This window comes from Mustela nigripes, chromosome 4 (genome assembly GCF_022355385.1).
Source record: "Mustela nigripes isolate SB6536 chromosome 4, MUSNIG.SB6536, whole genome shotgun sequence".
NCBI classification, from domain to species: domain Eukaryota; kingdom Metazoa; phylum Chordata; class Mammalia; order Carnivora; family Mustelidae; genus Mustela; species Mustela nigripes.
Window position 1 is genome coordinate 175,762,252 of NC_081560.1, and position 21,705 is coordinate 175,783,956.

Consider the following 21,705-nt stretch of genomic DNA (forward strand, 5'->3'; position numbering starts at 1 on the left):
TTTTCTCCACACCCTCCAGTCTCCTGGCTCCTTGGGCCAGGAAGGGATTTCCATTGTTTTCACCACCTGCATTACTTCTAAACTGAGGCCCATCTTGAGGGCAAAGCCATGAAAGAGAAAAGGAAACTGGAAACTCCCCTTCAGGGTCAACTTCTCCAAGTTTTGCCCCCCTGCTAACAATGTACCTGCTTTTGTGTACTTTGCTGGGTCCTTAGACAGGGGAGCTCTGTGTGTATGTGTGTGATGTATGTGTTTTGTTGGGAGTTAATAGTTGCAAATAGAAGGATGAGCTATCAGGAAATTACACCCCCAATTATTGTGGTTTTATTTTTTCTTCATGCTGATGTGCATAATTTTTGATGAGTGGGTTGGGAAATTGTAATTTACCTATTACTTCTGTTATCTTGGTAATCAGTATTGAGTTCTTTCTCTGAATCCAGCCAAATGCTTTTTACTTTTTTTTTTCCCTATATCATTTTCTTGACACACTGTTTTGATTAGGTAAAAGAAATATGTTGTTCTTAGTTTTTAGCAGTTCTGCTATCTACAATTAAGGCCTGTTTAAGAACCATTTAATAGTATATTTTTTAAAGATTTTATTGATTTATTTGAGAGAGAGCATGAGAGGGGAGAGGTCAGAGGAAGATGCAGACTCCCCACCAAGCAGGGACCCGGATGTGAGTCCTGATCTTGAGACTCCAGAATCATGACCTAAGCCGAAGGCAGTTGCTTAACACAACTGAGCCACACAGGCACCCCCATTTAATAGTAATTTTAAATAAAGACCTTATATTCATTCTGTTAATCTGTAATGTAGGTAGGCCGGAAAAACCTAAGAGGATAATATGACAATAAATAGCAGCAAAAAGCAGTCATAGCCACTATGAATTTAAAAGGGGAAAAAATGACAGTATTTTAGTATCTTTGTAAGAAATTAATGTTTTGGGGACACCTGGGTGGCTCAGTGGGTTAAGCCTCCGCCTTCAGCTCAGGTCATGATCTCAGGATCCTGGGATCAAGCCCCTCATCAGGCTCCCTGCTTAGCACCTCTCTGACTAAATGTGATTTCTCTCTGTCAAATAAATAAATATAATCTTAAAAAGAAATTAATGTTTTTAAAAAATTTGTCTAGATAGAGGACACAAAGAGGTTCAGTCCTGAAGTACCCACATTATTTTGATCATATGTATTTTTATGTAATCAAGATTGTCATGAGATTTATATGTTAATTTTTTTATTCATGTTTAAATGCAGTTGAAAACACTATTTTAGTTCTACCCTTAAAAAACAAAAACAAAAACTCTGGACTGTTTATTAATGACCCATAACCTAATGTGTGGATGGTGACATTCAAACTTCAATGCTTCGTGATGTTTAACTTACAATTTTTCCCATTTAGATGGTCTTCTGATTGTTGGCGTTCACTCGGCTAAGTTTCCAAATGAAAAAGTCCTGGATAACATTAAGAGCGCTGTTCTTCGATACAACATCACCCACCCCGTGGTTAATGATGCAGATGCCAGTCTTTGGCAAGAACTAGAAGTTTCCTGCTGGCCAACTCTGGTCATACTTGGACCCCGTGGAAATATGTTATTTTCTTTGATTGGAGAGGGACACAAAGATAAACTATTTTTATATACTTCCATGGCGTTAAAGTATTACAAAGACAGGGGACAGATCCGAGATAATAAAATTGAAGTAAAACTCTATAAAGATTCTTTGCCACCTTCACCATTGCTGTTTCCTGGCAAAGTAACAGTAGACCATGTTTCACATAGATTGGTAATAGCAGACACTGGACATCATAGAATTTTGGTCGTCCGGAAGAATGGAGAAATTCAGTACAGCATTGGAGGTAAAGTTTGCTTCTAGTTATGATACGTAATATATTTTACAGTAAAAAAGCTCAAGGAAATATATTAAAATTGAAATTTATCACGCTGGTTTTAGATCTAAAACAGGCTCATACTGACATCTACATAGTTAATAAAACCTGTTAAATACATTCTTATTAATCCTGCTTCCTCAAGTTGAACTGACATCTAGTAACATAATAGTCAAAAGTAATTCATCTCTTTGCAATCCTGCTTTGGTAACATATGCAGCATTAATACATAAAGTAGGGGTTATCTGCATTACCAATGCAAATAAACTAGTCTTATTCCTAAACCTGGTGCTATTCTTAGGATGCCTAGATACTGTTCCCTTAGCTCTTGAATTTTTCACATTTCTTCTTTTTTGTTTTTGTTTTGTTAGAGTGTATGTTAGTGTTTATGTTTCTTTTGTTTCAGCAATTTGATGTTTGAGTTGATGACAGGCAGTTATGAGAATTGTTGCTTAAAAATTATGTTTTGGTAGGTTCATTTAAATGGCTAAAAGGTTTTTAATTGTATAATTTTCAGAATGATATAAATAAATATTTTCCTTTGTTAAACAGAAAAACCAGCAGTAAGCTATCTTTCCCAAACCTGTTTTTAGGAATAATGGTATCTTGCAATAAATTGAAAGTTATCTACAATAATTTTTAAAAATTCTGTGGTCAGATACAATTAGGAAATATTGGTTAGGTGTTTAAGAGACATTTATTGGTGTTAGTGTCCTTCTACTCCTCAGTCTTCTACTTTGCTTATGTACCTCATGAATATTCAAGAGAGGTTATACCATACAGTATTTTCCAATCTAAAGGGACCGTGATACTCTCCCTTTTTCCCACAGGAAACTCCCATTAACAACAATAATAGTATTATTAATAATAGTAATAATAGCAAACATATATATGCCTGGCATTATTCTAAGAACTTTACCTGTATTAATTTAGTCTGCACAGTGCTATAAGTTAGGTATATTATTACTCCATTTTACAGAAGAGAAACCGAGATATAAAGAAATTGCTTAGATCATTAGCTAGGAAGAGGTAGAGCTTAAACTAAGTCACGTGGGCTCTTGAGTTTATGTTCCTGGCCACTACGTTATACTACTTCTCTTACTAACATCTAGGACAGCAGAGTTCTGCAAAGCATAGTTTGGAAGTGCTGACTTACAGGCTTTGTATGGCTTATTGTCTGGTCACAGAGATAACACTTACATGTTTTTGTGTTGTGTACTCTCCACCCTTGAAACTCTGCATGTATTAGAGAAGTTGAGAAGTGGCCGTTAGACCAGAGCCACTCTTTGTCTTGCCAAGTGTTTATAGGATATTACAGAACTTTGTGGCAAAGTGAAATAGTAAATATGCAGGTTTCTTAACCTGGGGTACATAGACTATTAAGAAATGCTTGAATGGCCCCCAGGATCTAGGAACTCCTTGAAATTGTTTGTGACATCTTACAGGCATATATATTTTTCTAAGGAAAAGGTTCATAATTTTCTGTGTATTGCCAAAGGAGTATATCTTCCAAAATTGTTAAAAAATCATTCATCTACATGTGAAAAGATTAAAATTATTTTTAATTCTTTCTAGTCCAGGTAGTAGATAATTAAAATAGTTTAAAATATACATTCTCTTCTGATGTATGCTACTAAAGTAACCATTATCCAGTAAGCCCTGTCATTAGCAAAACTTTATCTTGAGATATAGTTTTTAGGTGAAAATATCATGCTATTTATATTAAAATCCCAGCTTTAAATACAAATTTTACTTACTTATTTTGGTTTGATTTATATATGTTGTAAGATGATTACCACAACAGGTTCAGCTAACATCCATCTTCCCCTATAGATACAATAAAAAGAAAATAAAGGAAAGAAAAATATTTGGGGGGGGGCGGCGGTGTTGAGATAACTTTTTAAGTGGAAAAAATTGTCTTGTGGCAATCTTGTCTTTTAGGACCCAACCCTGGAAGAAAAGATGGAATATTTTCAGAGTCAACTTTTAATTCACCACAGGGTGTAGCCATAAGGAATAATATTATATACGTGGCAGATACTGAAAACCACCTTATAAGAAAGGTAATTTTCAATTTTAAGGAAAGTTTTAATCTTCTACTCAGAAAAAAAATGGCATTTATGTGCTACATTAAATATTTCGAATGAGAGGGTGATACTTGAAACACTTCAAATCCTCCTTATTCCAGAGGTAACTGCTTTTGTTTTATTCTTAGGTAGCTTGTTTTTCTGTGTGTCAGCCTGTAGTTGTCACAGAAGACAAACCTGCCAATCAAGTTTTTTTTTTTATCCTTTTTTTCAAAGTGCCTAATCACCCCGAAACTTCTCATTTTGCGGTATTTTCCTAACCACTGTTTACAGAGTGATGCTATGTCCTTTTTTCAGTCAAATTTTCTCAAACCGAGAAAAAAAAAATCATACCATTCCCACCTCCCTTCAGGTCTAATGCTTTGCTTGGAAATAATTATCAGTCTTAAAATTTGTTTTACTTCATTTTTAAAAATTATTTTTAAAAGATTTTATTTATTTATTTGAGAGCAAGAGACAGACAGACAAACAGTGACAGAGCACGAGCAGGGAAAGGAGGCAGAAGGAAAGGGAGAAACAGAGCTCCCTGCTGAGCAGGGGGCCCGATGCAGGACTCTACCAGATTCCTGGTACAGAGGTCATGACTTGAGCCAAAGGCAGATGCTTAGCTGACTGAGCCACCCAGGCACCCCTCGTTTTACCTCATTATAAAAGTTATATATGATTCTTATGTACTAAACATGAATTAATACATAAAGGTAAAAAAGGCTTGTACCATCTATTCTGGGTCCCTAGAGATAACTAATCATTGTTAAAATATTTGTCTTTTCAGTAATTTTCTACTCCTGTACAAATGAATTTATATTTAAAAGGTTGTCTCTAGAGAATCCTTTTTTAAACAAATGACATCATACTGTACATAATAATCTTCTGCAGTTCTTTCAAATTTGTTTTCCATACTAGTCATGTGAATGATGAGACTGCATAGTATCCCACCGTAGAAGTATTTCGTTATTTTAAACATCTCATATTAATAAATATTTTGGCTCTAATGCATTGGCCTTTATGTTGCTGTCTATTTAGAAAATAATTAAGTTCATCTAACCCATCCTGCCGAAGCACATGGTTTCAGGTACTTCCTTGTTTTTCTCATTTTTTTCTCTGTATTGATATTTGTGCCATTTGGCAATATTATCATGTAATATAATAGGAAAAAACATGTATAGAGCTTGTATACCACTTTAAGGTAAATTTCCATGAGGTCACAAAATTTATTTTTACTGGTGAAATCTCAAGCACCTAGGACAGAGGCTGGCCCATTATAGGTGTTCAATAGATATTTGTTGAATGAATTTTTGAGTAAATAACCTATTCAGTTTCTGAAGTGTGTATTCCTCTTAATTTGAAAACATCTGAGGCAAGGATTTTGTGGATTTGTTAATTAAGGCAGATTTATTCTTTATAAGTCTTAGAGACTTTGTTCTTAGAGACTTTAATATGTTAATATATTGTGAATACATTAGTTGGGGGATATATGTGCAGTATTTCTAAATTTATTTGACGGAGGAGTCTTTTTTAGGCAGACCTTTTTGTAGGATTAATGATTTTATGACATGTCACCATTTCCTGCTTTGGGAAAAAGTGCCTTTCTGTTGTTACCAATCCTTAAAGGTCACTGTTTCTTTATCATTGTCTTTTCAGGGTTGTATGTATGCTTCTATAATTCAGAATGGTGTCTGAGATATCTAACAAGGTGTTAAAATAGATAGTTAGCCCACAATATTCAGAGTGTACTTTTTATAATTCTGTAGTTTTTTCTTGCTTTAGAATGTAATGGGTTTTAGAGTATTCACTGCATTTCAACTACATTTTAAGTAGCATAATCACAAAAATTTAGACTACATGACCTTATTTTTAAATTATATGACTTAGTTTAATGTCTGCAAAATAAAGTGAGATGGAATTATTATTTCTTCTTTTTTTAAATATATAAAAATACGGACTGTAGTTTACTTTTGTTTAAGGCGGCATTTGCAGAAGATTGATCATATATATTCATATTTCACAGATATCACTGTTCCATGCAGACCTGACTTTTGTTTAGAATAATTTCCTTAGAAATTTAGAAATTCCTTTTTAGCCCCACTCTTGCTGTTCCTCCTACATAAACAGACCTGTAGCCAGTCGTTCTGGCATGTTTAATTCACATCTTTCTATTTGTATATGACCTTGTAAGATATAACGTTTGCGTGTGTTTTTCCAACAACTTTATTGTGATGTATTTTATATAGCACTCATTTCAGGTATACAATCCGAGAATTTTTAGGAAATGTACATAAGTTGTACAGCCATGACTGTAAGTTGTTTTTAGAACATTTTCAGTCCCCCATAAGAACCCTCATGCCCAATTACAGTTAATCCCTGTTTTTAGGCCCAGCCCTAATCTACTTTCTGCCTATAAATTTGCCTCTTTTGAACATATCATAGAAATAGAATCATATAATATATGGCCTTTTGTGTCATCTTTTATTCTGAGCAATGTTTTTGAAGTTCATCTGTGATGTAGCTTATCAGCAGTTTATTCTTTGTATTGCTGACTAGCATTCCATTGTATAGCGTACCATATTTTTTCCATCAGTTGATAGACATTTAGTGTGTTTCCGATTTTTTGGTTGTTATGAATTCATGTATAAGTTTTATGTAAACACATATTTTCTTTTTTTTTTTTAAGATTTATTTATTTATTTGACAGAGATCACAAGTAGGCAGAGAGACAGGCAGAGAGAAGGGGGAAGCAGGCTCCCTGCTGAGCAGAGAGCCTGATGTTGGGCTCAATCCCAGGACCCTGGGATCATGACCTGAGCCGAAGGCAGAGGCTTTAACCCACTGAGCCACCCAGGCGCCCCGTAAACTCATATTTTCATTTCTCCTGGGTAGATACCTAATTAAAGGAATTATTGAATTATATGTTTTATATTTTATGTTTAACTTCTTAAGAAACTGCTGAACTTTTCCACAGTGCTGGTACCATTTTACATTTCTACCTGCAATATTTGTGGGTTCCATTTTTTCCAAATCTTCACCATTATTTATTATTTTCCATTTTTTAAGTTCTAGCCCTCTTACTAGGCATGATTTGGCCTCTGGGGTTTTGTTAATTATTTCCCTAATGAGTAAAGATGTCAAGCATCTGTTCCCATCCTTATGGATCTCTTGTATATCTTCTTTAGAGGAAGTGTCTGTTCAGATTCTTTACCTGTTTTTTTTTTTTTAAGATTTTATTTATTTATTTGACAGACAGAGACCACAAGTAAGCAGAGAGGCAGGCAGAGAGAGAGGAGGAAGCAGGCTCCCCGCTGAGCAGAGAGCCCGATGTGGGGCTCGATCCCAGGACGCTGGGATCATGACCCGAGCCGAAGGCAGAGGCTTTAACCCACTGAGCCACCCAGGCGCCCCCTTTACCTGTTTTTTAACTTGGTTGCATTTCTTCTAATTGAGTTGTAAGAGTTCTCTGTGTATTCTAGATACAAATCCCTATAGGATATGTGATTTTTCAGACACTTTCTCACATTTGGTGGGTTGTCTTTTTCACTTTCTTAATCATACCTTTTGATGTTAAGAGTTTTAAATTTTGATGATTCCCAATTGTTTCCTTTCATTGCTTATGCTTTTGGTGTCTTATATAAGATTACATTGCCAAATGCAAGATCATGAAGATTTACTCCTGTGTTTTCCTCTGAGAATTTGATAGTTATGGCCCCTTAAGTTCAGTATTTGCTCCATTTTTAATTTATTTTTTTTATATGACGTTAGATAGGGGTCCAACCTAATTCTTTTGAATGTGGATATCCAGTTATCCCAGAATCGTGTATTGAAGAGACTTTTATCTCCATTTTCCCCACAAAACATATAATTTTGTGAAATGTTTTTTTCTCCATTGAGTAGTCTTGGCAACCTTTAGAAAATAATTACTCATACCTGCATGGGTTTATTTCTGGAGTCTATTCCAGTGACATATGTATCAGTTCTTATGCCTGTATCACAGTAACTTTTTTTTTTTTAAGATTTTATTTATTTATTTATTTGACAAAGAGAGATCACAAGCAGGCAGAGAGGCAGGCAGGCAGAGAGGAGGAAGCAGGCTCCCTGCTGAGCAGAGAGCCGGATGCGGGGTTTGATCCCAGGACTCTGAGATCATGACCTGAGCCGAAGGCAGCGGCTTAACCCACTGAGCCACCCACACAGTAACTTTTAATAAGTTTTTAAATCAGGAAGTAGGAGTCCTCCCATTTTCTTCTTTTTCAGCATCGTTGTAACTGTTCTGAGTCCCTTTCAATTCCATGTGAATTTTAGGATTAGCCTGTCCATTCCTGTAAAGTCCTGTTTGTTTCTCATGTAAATAATTATATTGTCTGGAAAAACAAATGGGAGTTTTATCTTTTCTCTTCTTATTTTTGTACATCTTATTGTTGGCAAAAATCTCAAATGCCTTTAAACATTGGCAGTAATAGTATATGTCTTGTCATGCTCATAATCTTAAAGGGGGTAAATTTTCTCCAGAATTTTAATATTTTTTATAACTTTGGGAAATAAAATTATTCATGAGGCTAAACTTTCTATTCCTGGTTTTAAGAATTATTTTATAATTTTGTGAAATGCATTTTCTACATTTATTGAAATAATTTTTTGCCCTCGGTGTCTTGATGTAATGAGTTAATAGATTTTTGATGTTCAGTCACCTTTTTATTCTTGTGATAAATCTTACCTAATCATGATGTTTTTTTTAAAAAAGTCAAGTTGGATTTGATTATCCCAAATTAAATATTTTAAAAATTCATGTTCATAAATTAAATGGCTGTATATTTTCTTATACTTTTCTCACCTGATTTTGGAATCAAGGTCACACCAGCTTCATCAAATAATTAATTTTGCTTTTTTTGCTTTTTTTTTCTTTTAGTAATTTGTCTAACATTAGAATTAATAGTTTTTGAATATTCATTAAAACTCCTCTTAACATCACCTGGACCTGTGGCTTTTGCAAGAGGAATTATTATAACAAGTCTTTGATACATCTCTCTCTTTTTTAAAAATTGTATTTATTTATTTGAGATAGAATGAGAGAGAGAGAGCACAAGCACAAGGAGCAGCATGCAGAGGGAGAGGCAAACTCCCTGCTGAGCAGGGAGCTCAATGTGGGCTTGATCCCAGGACTCTCAGGATTATGACCTGAGCTGAAGGCAGACGCTTAACCTACTGAGCCACTCAGGTGCCCCAAGTCTTAAATACATTTCTTAAGTCAAGATGTATTTCAAGGACCCAGCTCTAGATGCCTATTGTATTTTTGCAGATTAGGTTCAGTAAAAATATAAATAAGGTTACATTGATGAATATTCTTTACATTTTCAGGAGATTAAAGAATGGCCACTAAAAATAATGCAGGAGGATACTGCTTAACTAATTCAATGTAATTCACCATAGTAACAGAATAAAAGATAATAACCATATGATTGCTTTGCTAGATTAGCTATTAAATGTTTTTAAATGTTTTTCTGTTTATGATAAAATTAGTAAACATGAAATGAACATCTTCAGTATGATAAAGGGCATCTATAAGAATCTTAGAGCTATGCTTAATGCAAATTATTGAATGCCTTTCCTCCAAGATTGGTAACAAGGCAAGGATCCCCATTCTCACCACATCTGTTAAAAATTATACTGGAAGTACTAGCCATTGTAATAAGGCAAGAAAAAGAAAAGGCATACAGGCTGAAAAGAACTGTCTTTATTTGGTAATTGCATATCAGCTATGTAGAAAATTCTAGGAAATCTATGAGAAAAACTGCTTGAATAAGTCAATTTAGGAAGGTTGCTGATCAGTATAAAAAGAACAACAGTATTTTTATATACTAGTAATGTTTAGAATTTTATAATTTTATTTACAGTAATAGAAAATACAGGGAATAAGTTAACAAAATACATGAATTTTAAAATTTTATAGTAATAAAACACAAAATAAATTTAACATTGCTGAGAAAAATTAATCCAGTGATTGGATTGGAAGGCTCAAGATTAAGATATCTAGTCTCTCCAAATTGACCTGTAGATTTAATGCAATCTCAAATAAAAATTCCATCAAGCTGTTTGTTTTGTTTTGTTTTAAAGAGAATGACAAGTGGATTCCAATATTTTTACATGGAGGTTTGAAAACAAAGGATTTATTGTATCTATAACAGTCTTGGAAAAATAAAGTTAAAAGATACACCATGTGATTTAAAGACAGTGTAATATACTAAGTCAAGACAGTGTGATACTTTTATAAGGATAGCATCAAAGTAATAAGGGAGAAAGGAAAGTCATTTCTACCTATTGTGCTTGAACAACTAGATACTCATTTGGGGGGGAAAAAGACATATGACCCCTATCTCACACATCATATTACAAACATCAATTCAGTATGCATCACAGACCTAAATGTAAATGTTAAAGCTATGAAGTTTTTAGAAGAAAACATGAGAATCTTTGTGACTTGCAGATAGGCAAGGTTTCTCAAAGACAGAACACAAACAGTCATAAAAAAGATAAATTTGAATTTATCAGAATTTAAAACTTATTAAAATTTACTATTAAGACCATGAAGACAAGCTACAGTCTATCAGAAATTAGTCACAAAAATGTACAAAACATATCCAAAGGGACTAAGATCCATGAAATACAGAGTTTCCTACAGATAAAAAATGGGCAAGGATTTGAACAGACCTTCTTTCAAAAGATGTAAGAATGACCACAAACCCATAAAGTAATGAACATCATGGGTTAAAAAGGAAATGCAAAGTGAAACCATAATGAAATACATACACTATAATGGTTAAAATTAAAAAGACTGACAAAGAAAGAAAAAAAGAACAACTGACTACACCATAGGTTTGCAAGGATGTGGAGTAATTGGAACTTGTATACATTGGAGGCAATACAGAAATGATAGACCAACTTCAGGCAGTTTTGTTTTGTTTTAATCAAACTAATCCTGTAACATGGCAGTGACAGTCCTGGGTATGTACAAAAGAGAAGTTAAAAGATACCTTCACCAAAAGACTTAACACAAGAATATCGAGAGCAACTCTATTTGAAGGCCCCAAACTGGAACTAGTCCAGGTATCCATCAGTAGGAAAATAAGTAAATGAACTGTGGTATATTCCTATCATGAAATACTGCTCAGCAGTAAAAAGGAACAAACTACATGGATATGAATAAATCTCAAAAACCTGGTAAGTGAAAGAAGCCTCATACACAAGAGTCCATACTGTTTGATTCAGTTTATCTCAAGTCCTGGAAGAGCTACAGCTGACTGACCTGTGATGGAAAAACAGTACTAGTTGCCTTTGGGGGTAGGAGAGATTGGAAGGAGGCTTGCAGGGACTTACTGGAGTGAAGATAACATTTAGTATCTTTATGTAAATTGAGGCTGCAATGCATTTGTGATAATTCATTGAATGGTACACTTAAGATATGTGCATTTCATTGTAAGTCTCGGCTCCCAAAAAAAAGGGAACTGAAAAAATATACAATTCTTGTTAATTATAAGCCTGTTGAGATATTTAGGGCCAGTGTACTGATGTTTATGGTGTACTTTGAAATGCATCTAAAAGTGTAAATGGGTAGCTCAGTAAGATATGTGAAAAGCAAGTAAATGAAATGTTGATAGGAGGTTGCAGGTATATAGATCTTTGATGCAAAATTCTTTCAACTTTTGTGTTTGATAATTTTCATGGTAAATGTAGGTGGAAGGATTTTAGGAGATTAAACCAAAGTGCCTTTTTTCAGTAGACTTCATTTTTCCAGTTTATAAAGTGGAGGCAATGTAATCTAATAGAGCTAGAACTAACTGGGTTTAAATCCCAGATCTTTGTCTTACCTTTATGATCTGTGCATCAGTTTCCTCAATATTAATCAAAATCACAGTCACAGGTTATTGTGAGGATGGATGGATGGATGATTCTTGGATCAGTGCCTAGCACATATTAAGATCTATAATTGTCAGTTACTAGTCAAGCTTAATTGAAATACATATGTTTACTTTTAAGAAACATGCACCTTTCTAGATTTTGCTTTGAAATTTCAAATTTCACTTTCTTCAACACCTTTTATAGTTAAGATGACATCAGCACCAATCCTTGTAGAGTCCAATGATGAGGAAAGCAGGGAGTGGGTGGCTGGGGAAATGAAAAGGACTGTGTTTTGTGCATTTGAATAACAAGCTCCCCCTATTCTTGATTAGTCCTTTTTTAGCTTTTTATTTTTTAGGAGTATTTGTGTTGCAAAAACATTCTATATGTTCTATTGGAAATCTTCATGTACCAAAGGGGGGGAAAAAAAGTAACATACATTGCATAAAACATGTTAATTTTTATAGATTGATCTAGAAGCTGAGATGGTGAGCACTGTAGCTGGCATTGGAATTCAAGGTACAGATAAAGAAGGCGGAGCTCAAGGAGAAGAACAACCCATTAGTTCCCCTTGGGATGTAGTTTTTGGAACTTCAGGTATGTAAACTTTTAATACTAAATATAAGTAAACTTTGCAACAAATGTTAAGATTTTTAAAATATTCTGGGGACATTCATTTGGATTAATTCTAATTGCTGCTTGTTTTATACTTTCATTGCCTGTGGTGGGATTTATTGTGTAAAAATAAAGCTAGCAGTAATAAATATAACTTACAGTATACATTGTTACATATAACATTGTATATTATATTTTATACACAAGATAGACTATATATTACTCTAATGTTAAATTTTGTCTTAGCTGCAGTTTCCAATTAATACAGTTCTGAATAGTTTTACATTGGAAAGATTGTAGTTTCATAACCTAAAGTGATTATTCATGAACTGTGCTATTTAAGAATGTCCTTTTTATTTACTCTAGTATGAAATCAAGAAATGATAGCTGGGGTTTTTTTTTAGATTATTAAAATTTGCATTGAAATATTAATAGCTCCATTTAGGTAATTAAAGAAAACTTTACTAAATTATGTAGATATCGATAATGGATGAAATTTACATTATCTTTATAACTTTATTACTTGTATTAATTGACTAAAAATAATCTTGGAACATTAGTACTCTTATTTTTCATTGGCCCTCAGTGATTCTGAGATAGTAACCTATTATGTAAAACCAGAGTAATGAATAAAGAAAGTTAGTAGAATACATTGAAAATAGAATTTGGGACTAAATGGTTTGTATGATCTGAATTATATTTATAGAGTGAATAAGCACTAGTTTAGTTTAGTGGCTTTACATTTGAGATAATTTCCTATTGTGATGTTAATCCGGTTATAATTCAAAGACCTTAATTTTTTCCATTGTGATTAACTTTATAAAGCTTTTAATATTCATAAAATAATTGAATGAACTTCTGGTACTACTGCACTTATGATATCAACTTGGGTATTTGCATAAGTTACTTTGCGACTTTTTTTTTTTGGAATTTTGTTTTAGTGGCTCACAGGGAGAAGGGGTTGGAAAGGGAGGGGAGCAGTGTCCCAAGGCACAATCAATAAGGGGATGTATGCAGAGAATTTTAAAACAGCAGTAAAAGCAGATATAGTTCAGTCTTCTTTTTGTCACCGTGCTCCCTCAATTCTAAATATTTGAGGGTTAAAAATTCTTATCCCCACCAGGACTTGTCTATCAGCCCTGCCTCCTTGCCTTTGATTCACTGAGCTATTTGAACATAAACCTTATAGACAGAAAAATAGTTTGAAACCTGTCTCTCAGTAAAATAGTCAAAGTGGATGAGAATGGTTACTTCGGTATATGCTGTCACCCTCCCTCATGGGAAAAAGAAAATTTTTCTCTGGTTAGCATGTAAGCCCCGAGGGATTTGAAGCGAATAGTGCGTATAACATTTCAGTTAAAGATATTTATGTTTTGCAACTTAAAACTTGTTTTTACTGTATTTGTTAGTAATTGCTACAATAACACTTCATAAGAAATCATCCCAAAACTCATACAAACCTCAAGCTTTATCTTTTACTCATACACACACACACACACACACACACACAGGATTGGGGTTCAGCTGATGAAGTCTAAGCCTGGACTAAGTTCCAGACTGTTTCTTGGGTCTAGATCTGCCCCGTTTGTTTCTCAACCTCCTGAACCAGCCGCTGTCTGAAGCACATTCTTTTGCCAAAAGACAGGAGCACAGGAGAGTAAACCTCAGTGAAACACATTTTAAGCCTTTGCTCATGTCGTATCTGCTTATTTACTGTTACTAAGCATATCACACAAGTAAGCTCAAAGTCATGGAGCAGGGATATGCACTTTGCCTGCAGTGAGGACATGGTAAGGGTATGGATGTACAGTACTACAACCGAGGAGTGAAGAATTAAAACTAGTTAATTCCGTCTGCCACATAAATCAATTTGCATTGCTTAAAAACAGGATATACTTTACTGGATACTTTATTTAGTTGGATTTCTTTAAGGATTTTTTCTAGGCTAAAAGATTTTCATACTTCATAGCATGGAATCTCTGGTTGTTTATTTCCTATTGAGAATGCACCCAAATTGTTTTCTAAGGGAAATCTTGGCTGTAGAGACAAGTACCCTCCCAGCTTCCAACTGGAGTAACGTGCTGAGACTGCCGTCTTTATTAAGCTCAACTTCTCGATAAGGGAAGTGAGTCCTGCCTTAGCTTAACATTTCACTTATGACTTAGAATAGCTTCACTCCAGGTACATAATCTTGAATGCACTCAAGCTTAACACCTTTCAAAATATTAAGAGAAAATGGTTTTCAAGCACTACTTGAAGGACCTGTAATCACAATGACTGCTCTAGTAGAAGAGTTTTTAACCTTCAGTCGTATACCCCAAGCATTTCTGGTTAGGCTTTTTTGAGGTACTTAAACTTCTCAGAAATTCTGTATAAGATTTGCAGGGGGCAGAGTGCACCTGGGTGGCTCAGTCAGTGAAGCGTCTGCCTTCGACTCAGGTCATGATCCCAGGGTCCTGGGATCGAGCCCCTCATCAGGTTCCCTGCTCCGTGGCAAGCCTGCTTCTCCCTCTCCCACTCCACCTGATTGTGTTCCTTCTCTCAGTGTCAAATAAATAAATAAAGTCTTAAAAAGAAAGATTTGGGGGAATTGGTCAGTTTTTCATCGGAATTTCAAAGTTGTACATTACCCGAAAGCATTTTCAGAGCCATTGCTCTCAAATACTCTAAAATCGAGTCCTGGATTAATGTATATTGTCAGAGTATGGGGAAAGTGGTATTGGTTCTTACAGTTTTTACTAAATAGTATTTTGGCATTGTGTCATTCATTAAAAAATGTATCGACACATATATATCTGTATGTGTGTATATGTATCTGATAGTACGTATTTCATCAAAATAGAGTCCTTTGGGACACGTTATGATTTTTACTATAGGGATTTGTTGGTAGTTAAATCATTACCTTATAAATAAATTTCTCTACTAGAGAAATTTTTTTCTGATCTCTATATTATAGATAATACTTTTTTCCTAAGTATTAAGTTTGATTTAAGCTCTTGATAATTTGAATATCATAACTGATTTTATTTGCTTTGTTGTACTGATTGCTAGAAAACAGAGAAGTTATCTTTAGTAAAGTATAATGGAAACATGGCATTCTTTTTTTATTTTTAAGATTTTATTTGTTTATTTGACGGAGATTACAAGTAGGCAGAGAGGCAGGTAGCGGGATGGCGGGGAGAAGCAGGCTCTCCACTGAGCAGAGAGCCTGATGCAGGGCTCAATCCCAGGAAGCTGAGATCATGACCTGAGCGAAGGCAGAGGCTTAACCCACTGAGCCACCCAGGAACCCTGGCATTCATTTTTTGCTATCAGTACAGCTACATCTCTTTTCTACCCTATTTACTTACTGCTTCAATTTTTTATTTTAAATTTATTGGTATTTCTTTGTACACTACCTGAATCCTTTGTGGAAATAAAAGAAGTAAATGAAGTAGAATCCATTACTGATGTGATTGACTATAATTGGTCCATATTGGGAAAAAAATTTTTAAATCTGAGAATCATAAAAGTAAAAATACTTTCTTCTAAGAATTACAAATGAACATTTTTTTTAAATATTTTATTTATTTATTTGACAGAGATCACAAGTAGGCAGAGAGGCAGGCAGAGAGAGAGGAGGAAGCAGGCTCCCTGCCAAGCAGAGAGTCTGATGTGGGGCTCGATCCCAGGACCCTGAGATCATGACCTGAGCCAAAGGCAGAGGCTTTAACCCACTGAGCCACCCAGGCGCCCCACATATGTACATTTTTAAGGCAGTCTTTCGAGGTAGGACCAAAGCCGTCATGTAGGCTCTGACAAGTCTTGTACCACTCCGTATCAACTGTTAGGGTTTCCTTAAAGTGTGATGAGAATTTTGAAACACTTGGAAGGAAGTCTGAGGGCTGCGGTGTTTTTAACTTAACTCTTTCAATTGTCTTTCCACACTTAGTTTAACAATTTGACTTGGCTACTTGCTTTTATTAAGTCTTTCCGAAGTATTCAATTTTGTTTTCATAAAAAGAGCTTTCCATTTGCATTCTTAGTGAATTGGTTGCTGTATAAATAAATTATGTAATCGTACAACTAGTTTAAACAGATGTGGAATTAAACGCAACTTGAAGGGGACTAGCTTAGAAAAATTGTTCTTCTAAACACTTGGGGTTTTTAACACTTTAAGAGAATATGTGTGAAATTCTGGTATAGTTGTGAGTTTGAGAGAGGATGGAATTAATCAGGAGGAAAACATGGAAACTAGATTCAGGGTTGTGGTATCTTCCTCCGTGAGGCTGTCTTGCAGTGCAGACAATGGCCCCCAGCTCCAGCTAGCATTTGCAGACAAGTCTCAGGCATCTGAGTAAGACATCAAGGTACAGAAGAGACCTAAATATGATTTCTCTTACAGAAAGTTGACTACGAAGCAAGACTATACAGTTGACCTTTGAATAAGCAGGGGTTAGGGACACTGACCTCCCCGCGGGGAAAAATCTGCATGTAACTTTGACTCTCCCCAAACTTAACTATTTATACTTAACTATTACTTAACTATTAATAGCCTTACTGACAGCATTAACAGTTGATTGACGCGTAGTTTGTATATTGTATGTATTTAATGCTGTATTTTTTTTTTTTAAGATTTTGTTCATTTGTTTGTTAGAGCATGCAAGCAGGGAAAGCAGCAGAGGGAGCGGGAGAGGGAGAAGCAGGCTCCCTACTGAGCAGGGAGCCTAATACAGGACTAGATCCCAGCATCCTGGGATCATGACCTGAGCCAAAGGCAGACACTTCACCAACTGAGTCACTCAGGCGTCCCTATATACTGTATTCTTACAAAAAAGTAACCTAGACAAAAGAAAATGTTAAGAAAATCATAAGAGAGGGGCACCTGGGTGGCTCGGTGGGTTAAAGCCTCTGCCTTCGGCTCAGGTCATGATCTCAGGGTTCTGGGATCGAGCCCCGCATTGGGCTCTCTGCTCGGCAGGGAGCCTGCTTCCTCCTCTCTCTGCCTGCCTCTCTGCCTACTTGTGATCTCTATCTGTCAAATAAATAAATAAAATCTTTAAAAAAAAATCATAAGAGAAAATACAATTACAGTACTATACTGTATTGATTGAAAAAAATCTGTGCATAAGTGGACCCATGTAGTTCAGATCTGTTTTCAGTAGTCAACTGTTCGTTGAGAGATCCATCCAGACATAGTAAAATTAAAAAAGAAAATAAAAATATGAAAAACAGAAATTTTTAGACTAGTGGTTCCTTGTGGGAAAAAGAGGGGATATGATCATGGAAGGATGCATGAGGTTTTCAAATAATATTCTTCTTCAGCTTGGTTGTGTGCATAGATTTTTAGTTAATAAACTTTATATATAAGGCATCCATTTGTATGTTTTTTTTTAATTTTTTAAGGTTTTATTTATTTATTTGACAGTGAGAGATCACAAGTAGGCAGAGAGGCAGGCAAAGAGAGAGGAGGAAGCAGGTTCCCCACCGAGCAGAGAGCCCGATGCAGAGTCTGATGTGGGGCTCGATCCCAGGACCCTGTGATCATGACCTGAGCCGAAAGCAGAGGCCTTAACCCAGAACCACCCAGGCGCCCCTGTATGTATGTTTAATTAAAAATTGAACTTTAAAAACAATAGATTAGGTAAAGAATGAAAAATAATGTGGATGAATACACAACTGAATGTGTATCTTATCAAGAGGCCCATTTAAGAAACAACATACTTCAGGAGCTTAGAGAAAGGTACTTAAGTACCTCTGATTATTTAAATATACATGTATTGTGAAGGTGCATGTATGTATTTTAAATGGTGACTAATGGGCTAAATATTTAGCCCAGTCATGCCATCACAGTAATAAAAGCATAAAAATAACACAAAATAATTTTTACAAAAGAGATTGTTTCATCTTTGTTCATTTTTTTATCACTGTGAATAATGGTCAGAGCTTCATAATGCACTAAAAATAATTACTAGCTACAATAAATTTATAGGTTTTCAGAATCTTCACGGTTTTTCTAAGAGCTTTTTTATCATAAAGGTCAAAACCCCTGCTAGTCTCAAAGTACTTTAGACGTTACCTGATTTAGAATAATTTATGGAAAGGACAATGTGCCCGAATCCCATTAACCTTCCCTGGCCCTTTAATCAGCATTTTATAATTTAGCTGTTCTTCTACAACTTTAAATGATTGAAATCCAGCTGTTTAGTATGCTAGTCTAAAAATCTAGTGTTGGTACTTATGTGCTTAGATAATATGCTTCTTTGATTTCCATTAATAAGCTATAAAATATAAAAAACACCCTCTAAAGTAGATGAGATTTTTTTGAGGAATAAACTTTATACAGCGTGACTAATGTGTTTTTATTTTGTTAAAATGGTTTCATATTTAAAACTTGAGAGAAGATTCTTTTATTATCTTATCACATTGACTTTGTATTTATAAGATTTTTTAAATAAAATTTTTTTAAATAAAATTTTTTGATGAGGTATAATTTATAGAAAGTGAAATTCACCCTTATTATGTATAAGTTCTGTGTATTTTGATAAACCTCTACAGTCTTCTAGCCGTTACTACAATTAAGATACGGAATATTTCCATCACCCCCAAAAGTTCTCATGACCCTTTGTTCAGTCTCCCTCCCACCCCTTCTACCACTCACTGCAGCTACTGGCAACAATCATCTATTTCTTGTTGCTCATTATAGTCTTTATGTCTGTCTGCTTCCATTTAGCATTTTTTTTAAGATTTTATTTATTTATTTGACAGACAGAGATCACAAGTAGGCAGAGAGGCAGGCAGAGAGAGAGGAAGGAAGCAGGTTCCCCACTGAGCAGAGAGCCCAACGTGGGGCTCGATCCCAGGACCCTGGGATCATGACCTGAGCCGAAGGCAGAGGCTTTAACCCAGTGAGTCACCCAGACACCCCCCCATTTAGCTTTTGACATTCATCCCTGTTGCTGCTTATATCAGCAGTTTTTTCTTTTCTTTTTTTTTTTTTTTGAGTAGTATTCCATTATATGGCTATAATACACTTTGTTTATTAATTCACTGGTTGATAGACATTTTTAATATCTCTAGTTTATGGCAGTGACTAAAACCTCTATAAACATTTGTGTACAGGTTTTTATGTGGACATAAACATATTTATTTTCTTGAGTAGATGCTTAGGAATTGAACTGCTGGGTCATATGGTAAGTGTATGTGTAGTTTTATAAGAAATTGCCAGACTGTTTTTTTAGAGTCTCGAGTGTCCTGGAATAATACCACTTTAGCCTGGAGAACTTCTGTAACATTTCTTGAGGCACATGTCTACTGACATTAATTTCTCTTGGCCTTCCTTTTTTAAGTAGGGTGGTTGGATGTGGGATGTCTGAAAAAGTATTTACCTTCGTTTTTGAAAGGTATTTTTTACTCCATATGCAAGTCTGTATTGACTTTTAAATATATATGATATATAATTAATGTATTATATAAAACATATATTTAATATATATTAATAATTAGTATAAAATAATATATTTAATATGTGTGTGTATATATTATTCACACATACACTTTGGAGATGTTGTTCTATTGCCTTAAAACTTACATAGTTTTAAACAAGAGGTCTAATTATTTTCCTAGTTCCATGACTGCCATCAAGATTTTCTCTTTGGTTTGACTGATATGTCCGGGAGTTATCCTGCTTAGAATTCTTGAGTCTGTAGTTTTGTGTCCTTCATTATTTATGTCCTTCAGCTCTTCTGCTCCTTTCTTTCTCTTCTTTCTGGGATTTCAGTTACTTGTATGTAAGCAGCTCTTACATACCATGTTTTCTTTTTATTTCATCCCTTTTTCTCCCTTTTGTGTTTCAGTTCATATCATTTGTATTGATTTATCTTTAGGGTCATTGTTTCCTCAGCTATGTTTAATCAACTGATGAGTTTGTTGAAGGAAATTTTATCACTGATTCTTTTTGGTATTGCATTTCCATTTTACTATTTCTTATAGATTTCATCTACCTGTTTAAATTCTTCATCTGTATAGGTGTGTTGATCACTTTTTTTCTCTAGATTCTTTAACATACAAAGTCCATGTTGTGTAGTTGTAAATTTCAGGTCATCTCTGAGTCTGTTTCTGTTGATTGCTTTTTCTCTTGAAAATGGGGTTTTGGTTTTGGTTTTGGTTTTGGGGTTGTTTTATTTTGTTCTTCTTTTCTTTCATGTTTGTCTTCTCATTTTGTTATATTCCAGTAATTTTGAATAGAACTGTAGAGGCTGATGAGATCAGTGTATTTATGCCATTATAAGGGAGGTTGAGTCAATTAAGCAGAACCTAGGCTGAATTGGGGTTTTATTGCTGTGCTTACTGTCAGTTTATCACAGCTTTCACATCGCACTGGCACTGGACTGCTGTTACCTTAGCACAGGGGCCTACGTGCCGGAGGATTTTTCTCAGTGTGAGAACCTGGCAGTGTTCAGTCATCCTGCACAGCCAAGCCCCAGGGTGGTCATCTCTCTGCGCTCTCGCAGCTCCTCACGAGGCAGATAGCTGCTATTTGGTATTCTGTACGAGGCTGCAGTGGGGCTAACGAGGTGTTCTGTTCTTCTGGTCAGCCTCAGTCTCCGGGAGACTCTGTGTGCCTGTGCCTCCTTATTGTTCCTGTGCTTTCTATCTGGCAGCAGGAATTTTCTGCTGCTCCCTTAGCAGTGGAAAACCTGTATTGGTATCAGTATGGGGTCTTTGGCCAAAGGTAGTTCTCTGCCCCTCCCCCAGAGAGAGGTAGAAAGGTTGGTTTTTTTGGTTTTTTTTTTTTGGTTTTTGTTTTCCTACCCTTCTACAGCTACGATTTGTGTTTTCCTGTGCGATGGGGGTGTTAGGCTTTACTTCTTTCTCCTAATGGCCTGAGGTTTTGCTTCCTAGGAGGTTTAGAGACTGTGTAGAAAAAAAAACTACACAAATGGACAATTTCCCAGTTGCTATTTAGAGGGTTCTAATGATTGGGATCTATTTTTGATCATAGCTGCTTAATATAACACTGAATTTTTAAAAGCTCATTGGTAGGTAATTTGCTTTTATTTTCATATTTCATTTGCTGGTTTTATTCCTGCCTTCAAAAATTATTTCACTAATCCTTACTAATGAAAGATTTTGTCTTTTGAAATACTTGCTAAACCTTTCTCAGCTTTTGGCATTGTCTCTCTTATTTTTAAGTAACTGTTGAAAATCAATAATACTAAGTGTACTCTTAATTTAAAATTGAGATGTTTATGA

At 35.1% G+C, this 21,705-nt stretch overlaps 1 protein-coding gene across 1 annotated transcript in view; it reads left to right on the forward strand.

Moving 5' to 3' along the window:
• Positions 1–21,705, forward strand: part of NHLRC2 (NHL repeat containing 2) — a 61,260-nt gene that overhangs the window by 19,096 nt on the left and 20,459 nt on the right. Inside the window, exons 3-5 of the mRNA XM_059398642.1 lie at positions 1,400–1,855; positions 3,827–3,948; positions 12,324–12,453. Of these exons, the coding sequence (XP_059254625.1) occupies positions 1,400–1,855; positions 3,827–3,948; positions 12,324–12,453 (708 nt within the window). The remainder of the gene's footprint in view (positions 1–1,399; positions 1,856–3,826; positions 3,949–12,323; positions 12,454–21,705) is intronic.